Below are 17,173 nucleotides of genomic sequence, written 5' to 3'. Positions count from 1 at the left end.
CCCGTTTACATGGAAAGAGGGTGCCTCGGGGGGATAGGGGCACCCTACCTAGTAGGGTTGGAGATACCGCGGTTCTACATGCAATCTAGGGGCACCCTCCCCGCTAGGGCCAAGAGCTAATTTGAAGGGGTGGTCGCTAAGTTTAGTAAACAGACAAAATGGCGGATCGCAGACAAATTTCGGCGGCAAACGCAATTCTTGTCACTCTAACGAAGCCCGATTTTTTAGATTAAGGGTGTTTTTCCAGGCATGTTATCTCCAAAACGAAGTCGGTGACCCCTATTTTTTTTACATCGCTGAAATAACTAACTCATTATCTTACAGTGATAAAAGTCTCAGAAAAAAATTAATGCTGGAAAATTTTCGCGCGAACGTCCTCAAACGTAAGGCATGGGTCGCACTGTGGACATTTTTTGTTTTTGTCACACAAGTTTGTCGGGGCATTTACCCTCTGAGGGTTACTGGGGTCGCAGGTTTGCGAAATAAAAGATATATGATACCATTCTGATAATAATCACTATATTATCGGCCCAAAGCTTAAAAGGACTTTCTCATCGTTAAAACATCATCGCTCCCTTTGGCTAGACTTTTTCTTTTTGGACGTTTTCTCTCCCCAGAATGTGAAACAGAAGGCTGCTCTAGACTCGGAGGAAACGATGAAACTGCTTGTGGCTGTGCGTTTTACTGCTGAAAACAAATCGGCTGCGAGTCATTTCCACTCTGCTATGAAAACTGAAAGCATTGAAATTCGTACGGATTAAAGTGATTGGCCATATTGAAGAATTACAATTGATAACGCTTTGTGACAACTGGGAAAATGTTGAAGCAAGAGCTCTGTACACGATGCGTGTTTGTGTTGTGAAATCTAATTTAATTGCAGAATTTCAGATTTGAATGACATTGCAAAAAAAGAAAAAATGTTTTTTTTAAGGCCATTTAGGCGAGATGTGACCTGCTTCGTGGCAGGATATCAGTTTCTTTGATCTTAAGGTGTCGCGGACATAGTGATCGCGACATAAGCTTGCGAAGATAGAATTCATGTCCAATGTAAACATCGATAGTGCGACCCCTGCCTAACTAGAAGAAAATGGATAAAATGCGACAATCACTCCAGTCCCGATACCTGCGTTTAACAACTGGAAATCTAACCAACACTTTGTCGGTGCTACAACCTTCAGATAGCTCACCTTTTCGTTAGATCGTTCTCCGTTGCTTTGTGGTATCTCAACTGGTTTGACAGTGAACTTCTTCAATGCTCTTCTTGAATTTAACTGAGTTCAATTTCACCAATATTTCAGTCCACAGAGAAGTTTAGTTCAGATATTTCAGTGCTCATACAATGCTCATACAATGCTCTGACAGTGCTCATTCAATTCACTTCAAGACAGGCAAAGGTCCGGCCTACACAGCGCTCACAAATACGTAAATTTAATGTGGACCCTTGACCTATCGGGGGTGCGACTTGCTTGTCGATCTAAACTTGTATGTATGGACGATATGTTCTTATTGTGAGTTTGTCCTTGAGCATAAATTTATCCGATACTGGATAAAGCACAATCCACGCTCAAAATCTTTGTTTTTAAAATGCTGAAATTAAAGGCTCTCTGCGGATCATAAACTGCAAACGACGACCGCAAAGGACAGGTTTCTCACTCTCCGAAACCAAAGACGGCTGATGTGTCTTATTTACTAGCTCCCAGAGTGCATTTCGCCTCCACCGAGGGATAAATCGTGCGCGACATAAGCGCAGCGCGAAAAAAGTGCGAAACCACTATCCAAAGGAATGCTGCGCGCCAGCATTAAGCGACGACTACGTCATCGATTAAAATTTTTTCATCCCGCTGCTGTTGAGAAACAATCTGGCATATTCTCCCTTTAGAGGGTCCCCCTAGTATAGATGAGTCTGTTGTGACAATTTCGCAGATTTGCATTTGGCTGTGAACAAATATAGCGATTGCTGTTGACGTCATTGTTTACATTTTTCCTCATTAGCTTAACAAATAGATTCCATGTTGCCGTGTGCCTATTCAGTAATAGATCATAGATGAATAAGAACAAAAAAGTGGCAAAAGCGCTAATGAGCCCATACTCTTTTTTCTTCTTCTTCTTCTTCTTCTTCTTCTGCTCCTGCTCCTGCTCCTGCTCCTGCTCCTGCTCCTGCTCCTCCTCCTCCTCCTGCTCCTGCTTCTTCTTCTTCTTCTCCTTCTTTTTCTCCTTCTTCTTGTTCTTGTTCTTGCTCTGCTTCTGCTTCTTCTTCTGCTTCTTCTTGTTCTTTTTCTTCTGCTTCTGCTTCTTCTTCTTCCTCTGCTTCTGCCTCTGCTTTTGCTCCTTCTTCTTCTTTTTCTTCTTCTTCTTCTTTTTCTTCTGCTTCTTCTTCTTCTTTTTTTTCTTCGTCTTCCTCTGCTTTTGCTCCTTCTTCTTCTTCGTCTTCGTCTTCTTCTTCTTCTTCATCTTTTTTCCTCTTGCTCTTGCTCTTCTTCTTCTTCTTCTTCTTCTTCTTCTTCTTCTTCTTCTTCTTCTTCTTCTTCTTCTTCTTCTTCTTCTTCTTCTTCTTCTTCTTCTTCTTCTTCTTCTTCTTCTTCTTCTTCTTCTTCTTCTATAAATAGGTGAACGACATAAAGATCCTGTGTTCATGGAAAATAGTGACTTGGATATATGTGTTCTCCAAAGGTGTATTAATCTTGTGCTATCCAAATGCGTGTTGTTGTCCATCTGTTGAGAACGCAGAAGGTAACTGAAAAGTTATATATTGACAACACCAAAACAATTCCTCTAGAAGAGAATGCTAATTTAATAAGCGACACTTCCGGTCAAACTATACTATTAAAGTTCTATTCCATATTCCTTTGATTCAGACCTTCTTGCAACCCGGAGGACAATATTATTGCTTCTATTTCATATAAACGGAGTGCGCGTCTAGTTTCCGCGCGCTTAGCTTCTGTACGTTACTTTCAAATGAACAGTCGCCCGAATCAACATTTAACAGTTTTCACACTGAAGAGGGGCTTTGGCCGAAATTCGCGTGATTTTTCACAAGTTGGCACTTTGACATTTTTTGCCTTATTAGGCCAATTTTTATTTTTATTTTTAAGTTTTTAAATTCTTATATCATATAATTTTCCCATTCAGTAATATGACATGAACAGACATTAAGTAGGAGAATGTTTGTTAACACTAGGACAATGTAGACGAGAAAGATTTTGCCTGGAATTTTCTCTCTAGGCAGATTTAGTTTCCACTTAACGATAGCTTTTCTTGTTTGCTTTAAGTTATTCAGCAATGACGATCGTTGCCTTAGTCTACATTGTAGTATCTTACTGTGTGAGGGGAGAATTTGCCGATATTCATAACCATAAAAAAGCCAACAGTTAGCAGTCAAGTGAAAGTCCAATAACCGTGGTAACCACCTGTCTATCTGTATTATCGTGTAACACCTTGTAGTGAGAATTACCTGAAGTTGTAAGTAGTTAATATTTACGAGCAGAATAACTGACCGCCTATGATGGAATAGCTTGGAACAACAATGAGCTCATTGGCAACCAATAGGGGTTTAGGTTTACTAAACGAAATATTAGATCACTTGTTTAGAGTCTAGCATAAATACAGGTGTTTTGTAAATTGTTCTTCGGTTACGCCCCCGGTGGTAGTACGCCGGATACCACTATCCCGTATTGGTTATGTTATACGTTCTGAGTACGTTAGCGGATTAAACTCTACTGTTGGAACCAAGTCACTGCGTATTCTCTGTCGTCCCGTTGGATTGTTTTGCTGTAATAGATCCCGAGTCCTCTAAGAGTCTGACAAACTCCGTCGCTGCAAGCGTGTTTCTCTGGATTGTTGTAACAAGGATAACAACTTAAGCGACCTAAAAAGCTGTTATCACAACTGTTAGGACGGGGCTCTAGTCCCATTGCATGCTGAGCCATGCAGGCCCGGTTATCGTTGTTGTTCGTCGGCCAGCATGACAGCCATAGGTACCGTACGCACTAGGTTGACAAGACTTGTTAGGCTCTGCCAAAATTTCGACAAATTTTGTCTCCACCAAATTTTGAATTTGGTAATCGCGTACGCACTTGAAAACACCAAAATGTTTGATAACCATAAGTGTCAATCACGTTGCAATCTAACGGGCTTCTGCCTGAATTTATAGACTCTAAACAGCGAGATCAAAGTTATTTGATTGACACTTTTAGCCAGATCAACGTCTGCAAATTGTAAAATCTGACAGTTTTGACGCTTGACAAAAATTTGTCCTGCTCCGAGGCATAACGAAAGCGCCTTTGAAGTTTGGTACGGCTTGACAAAATTTTCGGTAGGAACAAAACACTGTGTACACTTGTATACGTAGAAAGGAACTGATGACGAATATTTTTGCAAAATAAACAGAAATTCGGCGGCCCAGTTCGTCGGGGTCCATAGTCTATTAAGGTCATTCCTCACATTTGCATTGCGCATCCTTACTGCGCATAATTTATGGCGTCATTAGCGCGCGCTCGTGCACGCGCATATTGAAAACATGACGGATTTGCCTTGATATTGAGCTCTGTCAGTTGAAAAATGGCTCTAGCTCACCAACGAGCGCGGGCACCCCAATTTTTTTTCCAGTCATTGTAATCAACTAATCATAAGCTTTGCGTGAGAAAAGACTGATTTAATTTCTATTGCTGAAAATTGAATAAATAAGAAAAATAGCAGATACACTGTGGCCTTTTCTATTTTGCAGTCGGTAACCACGTCAAGAAATTTGGTTCAAATTTTTAATCAAGGATTTAGCTTTCTGTCTGAATCAAACTTAAAACGTTTATTTGTGTCCGACACATTGTATTGACTGTAGTTTAATGCGTGTTCTTATGAGTCCGGGCTCACAAAGATGTTACAATTACTGGGAATGCGTTCTTATGATGAGCATTAAATAATGCCAAAATGGGGCATTTTCAATGCCTCACTGCTCCTTAATGAGCATGGGCACCCACCTTTTTTATTTCAAAATTGAAGTTATCATATGGCAAATATTCAGTGGACAAAGTTTGAACAAAAATCTATTGTAACTTTTATTTCAGAGGAATTACCTTAAATACATGAAATACTGACTTGCGTTATCATCGAAAGAAGACGGCCGACTCCAGTCTGTTGTTTAAACCAATAAAAAACATGGAATAAAGCTTAACGTAATTTGAAGTGTACACTCGCGAGCTCACCAGCTAATTTACGGGTATCGCGCGAAAAAGGAACGATGTATTGAAAATAATTAAAAATGTAATTTATCTAGATAAAAAAATGTAAGTGCACTAATGTGCTTTAGAAGTTCACACATGGTAGAGTAATGTTACATTTCATATAGCTTTCCATGCCGTATATTTAATCAAAAATGTAATGATTCTTCAAGGAGTGCCTACTTTCTGCAGTGACGTCGAGGCACTTTCATTTCTCTAAGATAACCAGATCTTTGATGTGAGCTTATGCTGTTCAAATTGCGCGATATTGTCAGCGGACTTAACTCGACAATAGTGCTTGCAACAAATATTCAGCACAATTCATAAATGGTTATATAAAATTGTTTTCTTTTCATTTCTTGTAAATCAGGAATGACAGGTAAAATATCAGTTGGTCTTTTATTTGTTTATAACAAATTCTAATCACATAATGGTTCGGGTGAGATCAGACCATTATTCTGACAAGAATGGAAATTGTAGGAGGTTTTCCGAAGATACACCTGCTGTCAAAGTTGTCGTTGCACAGTAGCTTCAAAAGAGTTTCATAAACATCTAGTAATATATCACTTATTTTCTTCTCAACAATTCGCGCTTCACCACAAACACACAAGGTTAATTGGGAATGAGTTCACGTCCAATTCAAGCTGGAAGCGCAGCAGGAGAGCAAGATATGTATTGAACTTTTCGATGTCTTTTCGATGTAAGGAAAAAGTGTCATAAAGGAAGGATAGATTTCAGGCGGCATCTGAAATCCGAACAACTAATTAGATACAGCTCTCGGCGAGGTTATTTACTTCAAGTCTACAGAGCACACAGAGGGCAGACAAGACATATACGAGGAAATTTAAAATGCAATTTTGCAACAAACTAGACTTTAGCATCTGCGGTTTGCTCATCACTACTACATTATTCTTTCTACCAGGAATAATTTTTCTGGTCCTCGGTTTGAAATGTGTCGGGAGTAACAACAGTGCTCTTGACAAAACTACACCTTCTGACTCGTGCGCCATGATCGACAACCAAACAATTATTATTCTGATGATTTTTGGATCTTTATTCGTGTTTGTGGGTGTTTTAGTATGCGCTTTTGCGTTTATTGTTCACAAGGCTAATGTTAAAGAGAAGAGACAGGAGCGAAGCTAGTTTTCAATTGGATGAAAAAACAAGGTTTTTGCGGGCATTTTCGTCATCTGTCGCAGGTAAAGAGCACCTCTGTTTGCCTGTCACACGATATAATCCTTGAGGTAACAAAGTGCCAATTATCACCAAAACCACAAATGCGACGAACTACCAGACAGCTCTTCTTCAAACTTAATGTTCAAAACATTTAGATAAAGTTGCAAAAAAAAAAAAAAAAAAAAAAAAAGATGCAGTCGAAAATTGGCACGTTCTAAGTTGGTTTTCAATTGTTTTAGTAACTCATTACAAAAAAAATGAGAGACAACATGGAGTAGAAAACTGAATCTCAAGTTTTGTCATTTAGTTAGCTTAGCATGACAACTTACTAACGAAAAAATAATTAACATAACACTAAGTCCACGGCAAATTTCTGAATGTAGAATTTGAACTGCAAGGTCCACATATCGAGATAAACAGAACATCGCCGTCTTGTTAGTGGTTTTCCTTTAAAATGTGAAGTAAACTAAGTTAAAATTAAAAAGACAAACGAAAATCGAAACGGTGACAAGAAATGCAAATTCCTTTTGAAAGAACACCTGTCCACATGCAATGTTGCGAGGTAAATGAATCGAAGGATTCTCATATTTGCCAAGTAGTTAGGACGGAGAACGTGTGCACACGTACCCTGCGTAGCTTGGCGGTTTTTAAGCAATTTAAGCGCGCTAAGAAAGCGGCGAAGTCACGATAAAGAGCGCCAAAGCCGCGAAGAGCCTGGGAGAGAGACAACTGAGAAACCCCCTCGCGGCTTCGCCGCTTTGTGTGCTCACGCTCAAATTGCTTAAAAAATTGCTTAAACCGCCAAGCTAAGCAGGCTAGTGCACACGTTGAAAGTCAGTACATTGTGTAAAGGTCAAAACTCGCAAATAAAATTGCATTTGCCGGGGCATTTTTCCTTTTTCATCTCGTCTGGATTTCTGCCGTCTCCTCGCAGACTCCCGAAAAGAGCTCGTCTTTTCGGGTTGTGTTAATCCGACGAGGAGACGCTGTTCAGTGTACAATTTTATGAAATTAATATTGATGAAGTAATATAGCCAGCGTTGCAAGCGTTCGAGCTTTTCCACATTCTGGCCGCACTTAACATTCTGGCCGCGCGTGATGGGGGTGGAGCGAGCCCCACCAAGCCCTGGTTCGTCGAATTTTTGCTCTCGCTTCAATTTAATTTACGAACGGTCAGAATGCGCAAAAGTTCTTTGTACTGGAATGCTTGCTACGCAGGCTATGTAATATTAATCCTGTTATTAGTCCAGGCTATTCCCTAGTGTGTTCTGAAACAGTTGCCATTAATCATGCATTGATTAATGACCAAGAGACGAAAATCATCGTCTCTTGGTAGGATTAAATGAAAAACAATTGAGCTCCAAATCCAAACCCCGTACGGGACTAAGATTTTGTCTTTGTACCGAGCTCGACATAAGCTGAGCACTTCCTATTTCACATTCATTTACCTTGCTTAAATGGTACCCATCTTCCGTCCCCCAACACCACCGAAGGTTTAACTTTGGCCTTGATACCAGACCATGATGAAGTCAACAGAAGGAGGTAGAAAGTTTTGAAAGAGCCTCCTGAAAAATGAAAAAAGTTTGGATCCTGAAAAAAGTTTGGATACGTGTCTCTTTGAGTGCCGAACAGCTTAAACGCTTTCAACAAAATTAAAAATAAGTTTTAAAACAGCTACAGTGGAACTCCGTTAATACGACCACCTTCGGGCCTTGAAAAATTGGTCGCACTAACGGGGTGGTCGTATTAAAGGGGTTCTTTAAATAAGAAAATGACTGACTGAACTTTTTTTTGGGTCAGAATAAAGTGGCCGTATTAACGAGGTGGTCGTATTAACGGGGTGGTCGTAAGGCGGGGTTTCACTGTAATTTGTTGCTTGCTTCTTGAGGATTTTGTCTCCTGTTAAACGTTAGCTAATTGGATGCCCTTAATATAATACACTGACAACAAGAAGCATATAAAATAGTTGAGTACGATAGAGTAAATAAAGAAATGAATAAAATAGATAGTTTACCTGTAATTTTGTGTCTCCTGTTCCATTCGTCGCTCTTTGCAAAAAACTGGTGGCTTTGATACTTGTAGTAATCATAACGGAGCTCCTGCGCGCCAAAGGCGCGCGAGCGGAGCCCCATACCTTAGAAAATTTGGTAACCCATCGATCCGAAAAATTTTGGTTGTCACGTGACTGTTCGTACGCTCGTACGTCCGTCCGTTCGTGCGTACGCCAATACCTTGAAAACTAAGAGAGTAACACCATTACCATAGCTACATATTTGGGCGTCCACGCTATTGTTAATTGACAGCTGTCACAACAAACTATCCGCTGACCAGTATCACGTGACTATATCGCGGGCTCAGGTTTAAAGCTCACTGGAGTCGCGCGTTTTTTTAAAAACTGACCGCTGACCAGTTACTAGTTTAACGATTTGATCGCGGGCTCAAGTCACGTTATTTCTCTGGGGGAGAAGAAAGGACTACTCGTAAAGGCAAAATTTCGGCGCAAATTAACCCCTGGCGCGTTGTTGACTTTTCTTCTGACATATTCCTCGTACAATCGTCTCGGAAAGTCACTGATATATTGTGTACGTAATTTCTACAATCACGGTTAGGCTTAATGGGTATAGTTTGTTAAAATTTAACTAGAACAATAACAAAACCACACGCTGAACAATTAAATGCTCACAATTGATCATTTTTTGAGTTTCTGATCCCGAAGAAATAATAATTCTCTTTTTCCTTTATCGTCAGTTATTGCAATCAGGAGCTCCACTTTTAGGCTTGGTTAAATCTATATAATATATAGATTTAGGCCAGCCTAAAAGCGGAGCTCCTCAGTTATTTTTCGGAATGTTGTTACTAATGAAAATAATCCAACATGTACATGTATGAGGTAAATTGCGAATGATTTAATAGTTTCAGCCGGAACTAGTATTACATCAGCAGATCGAGGTGTAAGATGGTGTGATTATGAAATATAGAGCCATGATTTCAAGGATTTCTTGGAAGCCACCAAAAATCTTCATCACAGAACAGAACTGTCTTCTGTGCTTTTTGGTGGCATTTCTTGTTCTTTCCTACCTTATTCAGAAAGACAAGGCATTGTTATTAATCATTATATTCTTCCTTAGTTAACATGGGGACTCCCACACAAAAGAAGTTTACACATATTTTTGTTGTGGGGACTGATTGAAATGCTGTGGTTACAATATACTCAGTCCCTGAATCTCTACCAAATGAAATCTTACCAAAATACCAAAACAGTATACATATGTGAAAAGTTGGAAAGTTTTGTTTCCTAACTTGTCCCCAAAGATACATTTAGCCATCTTCACTATTGTATGGAGTCTCCTCCTGCTGGAAGGGTTTGCAATAAGCAAAATCACCCTTGCATGAATGGTAGTTACGATATTTTTTTTTTTTTGCTGATCACGAATACTTGCATAGGCTTCTAATAATAATTTTATTATTCAATTTCAATGTGATCTGTTCTTTTTCTCGACTGGTATTGTGGACTACAAGAGCTGTTATTGGGTTCCATTAATTAATTTTGCTATGATTAAATTATACCAAGAATTATCAGTAAGCTAAGAGGAAGTTATATTATGTACATGTATTTTGTCTGCACTACACAACCAAATGCACTCCAAGGTTATCAGGCATAGGTACATTTGTCAGAAGAGCCCAGCATATCCAAGATATGTTTTGATTGACACATCAATTAAGATAATTTACAGCAAAATGACTAAAAAATACATCAATATCCTACATGCACCAAAGCCAGACATGGGGTTATAAGGCAATCATTTAAACAACAGATTGAAATAATTTATAAATTAGAGAACACTATTTCTACTACAGAATGGAACAAATTAACATTGCGAATGGCAAGGCTGTCTGTAGAATGTCACAAATTTCTCAACCCTTTCTTTCTACAAAAATGCTAATCCTGCAACTTTGCTTAAGACCCAGTTCTCCATTTTGTGTTGGCAAAATATCAATTTATGCCATGTCCAATGCAGATTATCACAAAATTGATTTAAAAGCTCAATAAATATCATTTTAAAGTCAAAAAGCCAATTATTTAAACCATGAGTAAATTATCTCTAAGAAAAACTGATTAATTTAAAAGGCACTTAAAAATAATTAGTTAATATGTGTTTGTTAATAATGTAATGCAGTGTATCTGTCACAATGTTGCAGCTATGATATTACTACAAACAGGATGGGCTGCAGAACTGAACCTCCAAGTCAGTTTATTCAATGAACTTGGTGCAGAATCTATAATCCCATCAAGTTGTCTGTAAATACAGAGAAACCAAACAAAGCATTACAATCATAAGTAATGAATTACTGAACTCTTTTACATGACTGTATGACCAGTGTATGTTCCATTAATATTGGGGATCTCTCAGAAGCTGCATCCATGATAAATTAATTTGTTCCCAGATGCATTTGTTTATAGAACTTTTCACAAATTAATATCTCTGTCATAACAGTGATGTCTGTGTTCTACAACAATTAGTACACAAGAAAAATACACTCAGTAAGATATTGTTTACAATAAAAATCAATGCCTATAAGCAATCATAAGGACCTTAAATTTATATTTCCTCAGAAATATCTCACCAGGACATGGTTGCTTTGAAAATCTTTGATGTTTTAATACAGGCTCCCCATCTGTAAACTGTTCATACATGTATATTGACTGACAGGAACAGGCATGTAATTCCTTTCTTTGATATACAGTGTACTTCATTGTTAGTTGTTTACTGAGTGTTAGTAGTGAATCAAATGCTAGGGGTTGGTACTCCAACTTTCACTGTGGCAGGCTCTGCCCTGAAATACAAAGTAAACTTACAGAACTGTTATGAACTTCGCCACTTGCTTTCAAGAGCAAATGCAATTTGCTTCAAACAAGAAACTGGAACATTGAGGGTTACAACAATGTGCACAGTCCCAATCACAGGGTCATCCAGGCTGTTTGGTTGTACATATAACTGCACAACTGTATATGAGTTCAGCTTCCTGAAGAAAATCAGAGTTTGTCAGGATAAATACTGATGTTCTTGCTTGTAAACTCAATGAATGAATGTGCAGTTCCAGAAGATATTCACACCCAACACCCATTCATGGCCAGTCTAGAAATTCCAAATCAAAGTATCAGGAATCAAGAGCTCTAATAGAGAAAAAACCTCCATGTGGGGTATGAATCTTTTCTTAAAGAAAACAATGTCTGAGAAATCATTAATTACAAAATAATGTTTAAGAAACATCTTACCTTTCAGAGAATTTTTAATCTACACTGTCTGGCCAGTTCATATACTTGACAAGTTGACACTGGGCGTGTTTTTAAATTTGTGCCCTTCAATATCACATTACTATGTAGCAGCACTGGTCAACTAAAAACAGCATAATTTGGTTAATTAATATACACTGTACATTATTAGGTTGAAATATTGGTGTAGATTGTTGCACATCAACAGATACAGAAACTATTTGCACCTGAATCATAACGAGTGAAAAATCATGCATGAGACATTTACATGTACATGTAACAGCCCTCCACCTCAGAACCATCACAGATATGATATGATATTTTTAAACTCTCCGAAATTTCAGATTATTCAAGATTAACATATGCACATACATCATCTGGGGCAACCCTAAAACACTGAATTTGGAAACCGAAATCCAGAATCCAGAATCCAGAATCTGGAATCTGGAATCCGGAACCAAAAACCAGAATCTGGAATCCAGATATTATGAATGATGATAGAAATAATTCACTTCAGCAATTTCTAATAAATAAACATGAGCAAAAATTATTTTGTTGTTATTTATTTTCTTGGCTTTACTTCAGCCACAGACTGTAATTGCTAAAAAATTATTGAATAGTTCTGAACAACCCTTAGCTATATATCTGGCCCGGTTGTTCAAAAGCTACATAAAGCTATCCATTGGGTACATCACTATCCAGTCAGGGATAATGATTTTTTGGGTGGATAGAGTTACTCATAGCCTGCGAGCAGGCTCTAGTATCTGTCTCTAGTGTCTGAGCAGGCTAAATAGGTGTCTAGTGTTTTTCTGCATTGGCATGTCACCAAGAGCCTTCATGCGGCTCTGCCACTCACACCCCCAGCCCAAACACGAGAGCCTGCTCATAGGCTAAGTTACCCATCTTTTGTTCAAGCTGGCCCTGGTGAGAGCCTGCTTCTTGTCTAGATCAAATTGCTCTGAGAAGACTGGTGAGCAGCACATTAACAACAAGCTATTACAGGCTATAGCAGTAAGTTTCTGGCAGCCTTTTAGCATCTTTTAACAACATGTGGTCTGATCTGTTAGCAAGTGAGAAGCAGACGGAAGTAAGTGTGCAATATTTCTACAAATTGTTTTAATATGATGGCCGCCAAGAATATGAAAGGCTGATTTGTAACAGTATCAGTGTGGAAATTGTGTTAATCTGGAATTGGTCTCGTATCTGTTAGAAAAATCAAATTTCATATTTAGACCAGATGGGTTAGCCTTTGGACTTCGAAAGTGGGGGGCGTGACTGTCAATGTACAGGGGGCTGCCACTGACGGATATCCTGTTCTCTATGACATTTTCTATCTTGTTCAGTATCTACTAGACATAAAGGATAAACTTACACTCCCAGTAAATTGAAGATCACTTATTAAACAAAATGGCAATTACCAGCAAGCTTATTTTAGACACTCTCGAGGTGCTTGGAATAAAATTAAGACGCACTTTACTGAGATTCTCATAATCATAGCCCTCACTAAAAATAACGGTTGCACGATTTCAACAGACGGGGAATTTTTGTGTCAAAAAAGGTTAAGTTTGAGGTCCTTTTTACTTGGCAGCTTACTCTTTACAGTCAAAAAGCTAAGCAAAACAATTTTCGTGTATTTGAAGAACTTATTTTCTTTGATTTGCAGATTCCGGTTTCCAGTTTCTGGATTCCGGTTTTTGGTTCCAGATTCCGGATTCCAGTTTCTGGCTTTTAGGGTTGCCCCATCTTTAACAGAGTGTTTGCTTCACATTCAGTTTACACATGGCTGTTATCCAGCATAGGCAGACTTAAAAGTTTTCCTTCAAAAATATATTGCAACAACTATTGCATCTTTCATTACCTATTCTTGTGATGAAATGACACAAAATCCAAGAACAAGAAGTCATAAGCATAGAACTAACTTACGTGGTAGCGTTTACAGTTCCTCTTACTGTCTGCATATGCCGTCCATAAACTGGTGTTGCCTGGACAATGTACTCATTATTTTTCTGATCACACCTTTTAAAACGTCACTGTTATATAATTTGTCCTGAAAAAGCAATACATGAAATGTTATGCCTTTGGCACTCACCAAATACCTTTACATGATGTATAATGTACACCATATCAACATTCACAATTCTTTTTACTCTCATTGTAACTCTTTTGTGTCATTTTCCCTCACTTGAAGACAGGACTTCCACATTAGGTGATAATTTGCCTCTGGAATCTCTATGAATTCACAGGGAGTGATAACAATTAAATCGTGACTAATTTTAGCAAAGGAGGCGTTGAAATGTCAGATTTTAATGCTAAGTTTATACAGTAACTTTACATTACTCTTCGTATATATATATAACCTCTCAATTATTGCACCTATAGACAGAAGGTGTGCCGGGGGAAGAAATGTTCTAAACTCTCTGAACTTTTCTCCCTTACCTGTAACAGGATGACCATTATGAACTACAGTTTGTAACCAACACCAACATCAGGTTATGTATACACATGTATGTTTTGTTGTCGTCTGTAATCATAAAAAAATAAAAGTTTAAAATCCTTCATAAAGTTCATACTCAATAACACTGCTACATGTAGCGCTGTTACTGGAATTCAATTTAAGTGAAACTGTTGCAACAGCTCTGTCAAAATTGTTTCTAGCAGTTAAGGCAAGATAACAGAATATACATGTAGCACACAGCAAAGGCTAGAGATACACACATGTTAGTTATCAGTTAGGATTTGGTGAGCTTCTGTACTGTAGGTATGGTGGAAAATAATAGATTATCAGAAATGAAGGTTCCTGAGACATTTTGACAGCACTGAGAGGAATTAATATATAAATTCACAAAAGAAGTTCTTGCCCTGTCCAGTTCTCTGTAATAAAAATATCATTCACATACAAGTCATTTATTATATACGGTTTGTGTTTAAAGCCGATATAATGCACTCTGATTGGCCAATTCCAGTGCATTATTTACATTTACATAGTATACCTCAGTAAAATCATAAAACATCGCGTGCGACTAAAATAAAAAATATAAAAAATAAAAAATAAAAAGAAATGCCTAATTCATAACAATTTAAAATAATCAACACTAAAATGAATGTAATTCTTTACTTGAAAATTATTCTCCCGTAATGCCCATGGGCCAATTACAGGCATTGTAAAAAGTCCTAACACAAAGTAAAAGGAAATTAAGAAAACTATTGCTTTTTCCCGGAAAATTGTAGCGACTGAAGACAATGATGGAACACTCTGAGAGTGCATTCTATCAACCTGATGAGATAAAATTTAAGGAGAATAGAGAATTCACAAAGTTATCTCACAATCAAATTGGTACAGGACAGGAGAAAGGAAACTGTACAGCCAGGAAGAAACTGAAACTTTCTTCGATGAGCAAAAAAGTATGCGTGCACAACAAAGAAAACAGTCAGTGACATTCATTTAATAAGTTAGTTAATAAAAAATTAGTGTGAAGAAGAGAGCAGAGAGAGAGAGAGAGAGTGGAGAATGCTCTCTCCAACTAAATTGTGTATATATGTATGTAAAAGTTATTCTTATTACCAAGAAATGGTCAGGGCAAGAACTTCTATTACACTGTTCAATTTACCGAGTTAATTAGTACCATGTCACTTAGTAGGAACATTTCCATATTAAGTGTAAATTAACCGCATTGGGGAATAACCTCTTATTAAGAAAATAGGGTCCATGTACCCCCAACCAAAAGCAATGGCACAAATAAAATGAAATAGGCAATCAAAATCAAAGCACAGCTTTATTTGCAGACAGGATTGCCATGCATAATCGTCTACTCGACATTTTGGACTATATAAGCATTTCACCAAACCGAACTAATTGGACAGACAACAAAATAAAACGAGGAAATCTACATTACAAACACAAGATGCATATCACTACATCTGAGCTCGAGTATCAACAGCAAATCCCTTCTCAATGAAAGGTGACCGAATAAAAGAGAGGATAAAGATAATTCGTTTAAGCTTGCGGTGTTAAAGTTTAAAAATTATTCACGTTTAAATTTGAATATTACTGAGAGTCTGTATTTTTGCCGACGGCTTAATTTAGCTTTGCAGTCATTTTATTGGCAGTAGCTTTACCAGTCTTCAACCAAATTAACCTCGGAATTCACAAAAGTATTTCGCCAAACCGAATAAATTTAACTAACAAAACGAGGAACTCTCCACACTTTGTAATCACAATATGCAAATATTCACATAGGAACAAAATTAAATTTAGCAAATCCTGTTCGCTTCAGCTTAAAATGGTTTGTAAACCTTCCTTGGTTTTCAACAACAGAGGAAGAAATTTTAGCAGTCTACGAAGCGGCAGTGCTAACTAACTCAGAGAAAACTTCAAAACTCGCCCGGCCGTGTTTACAAGTACGATTTTGGTTAAGCTTATTTTCAGACGTGAGGTTATAAGCTTAAGTTGACGACGAAAATCGACAGAAAACTTAATTTGTTTACAACTTACAGCAACCTCCAAAGCGACCCACGTGTTATTGTTTAGAGACGAGCGAAATTAAAACGATGCAATTTTTCAAATCTCTTACAGCATGGCTTCAAATAAGGAAGACTTTTAATGGATACCAAATGAAAATAAGCTTATATCGCCGAGGCAACTTGTTAATTTTCATAGCAAACGCAACAACAAAAGTCACTTACCGCAAGTTGGCAATTCAGTTCGGCCAGTGTAAATCTTCCGGGCAGAAACTTGCAGCAAAAGTTGTGAAGACTGAACTGAAGTTATATTTTCGATAGATCAACGAATCAACCACTTCTTTCCGCTACGTTTACTGTTTTGTAATTTCGCTAAAACACTCGGGCACGTTTGATTTCTCTTGTTCATCACCTGACCAAATCAGGTGACTTTTGAATTTTCTTGCACGGCTTCACAGCATCACGTTCGCGAGGTTTATCTAAATCCACCAATCCAACGTTGATTACAATCAGCAGAGTAACCAATTCAGGTGAGTGAATTTGTAAAATTGTCGAGGTTTATCTCTTGTGGTTCAAAGAAACTTAACGTAACAGCCAATTGCGCACCCTCTTTCTCAGATAGACGTACTTGAACAGTTTCCTTTTCCAGTTCATCTTGGTCAAAACACACTCAAATGTTAAAAGGAGAGTATACTCGTATAGGATTTGGATACCCCTCACGAAATGGGTAAGTGCATTCAATGAATGCGGATTTAGCTGGAATCCAGGATATATTTTAAACTTCAGTGGAACCCCGCCTTACGACTACCCCGTTAATACGACCACCTCGTTATTACAGCCACTTTATTCTGCCCCCCCCCCCCCGCCCCCCCAAAAAGCACAGTACGGTCATTTTCTTATTTAAAGAACCCCTTTAATACAACCACTCCGTTAATGCGACTAAGTTTTCATGGCCCGAAGGTGGTCGTATTAACGGGGTTCCACTGTAGTAATATTTTTAGAAGCTCTAAGAACTTCATTTCCCTCCATTTCCCTCCTTCATAAAATAACT

General features: G+C 38.1%; 1 protein-coding gene across 1 annotated transcript; it reads right to left on the bottom strand.

Annotated features, from left to right (window-relative positions):
• Positions 1 to 587: 587 nt before the first annotated feature.
• LOC149114031 (uncharacterized) lies at positions 588 to 16,955 on the bottom strand. The gene is made up of 6 exons (XM_089286661.1): positions 16,348 to 16,955; positions 14,101 to 14,185; positions 13,588 to 13,711; positions 11,016 to 11,788; positions 7,838 to 10,687; positions 588 to 2,712 (listed from the first exon to the last, which is right to left on the bottom strand). Exon 6 carries the CDS (start codon positions 2,710 to 2,712, stop codon positions 1,876 to 1,878), a length of 837 nt encoding a protein of 278 aa, XP_089142787.1. The 5' UTR covers positions 7,838 to 10,687; positions 11,016 to 11,788; positions 13,588 to 13,711; positions 14,101 to 14,185; positions 16,348 to 16,955; the 3' UTR covers positions 588 to 1,875.
• Positions 16,956 to 17,173: the final 218 nt, after the last annotated feature.

Source organism: Orbicella faveolata, unplaced genomic scaffold, assembly GCF_042242905.1.
Source record: "Orbicella faveolata isolate gen_17 unplaced genomic scaffold, um_ofav_v1 contig_14, whole genome shotgun sequence".
NCBI lineage: Eukaryota > Metazoa > Cnidaria > Anthozoa > Scleractinia > Merulinidae > Orbicella > Orbicella faveolata.
Note: the sequence above shows the minus strand (reverse complement) of the source record. Positions and strands in the feature narration are given on the sequence as shown.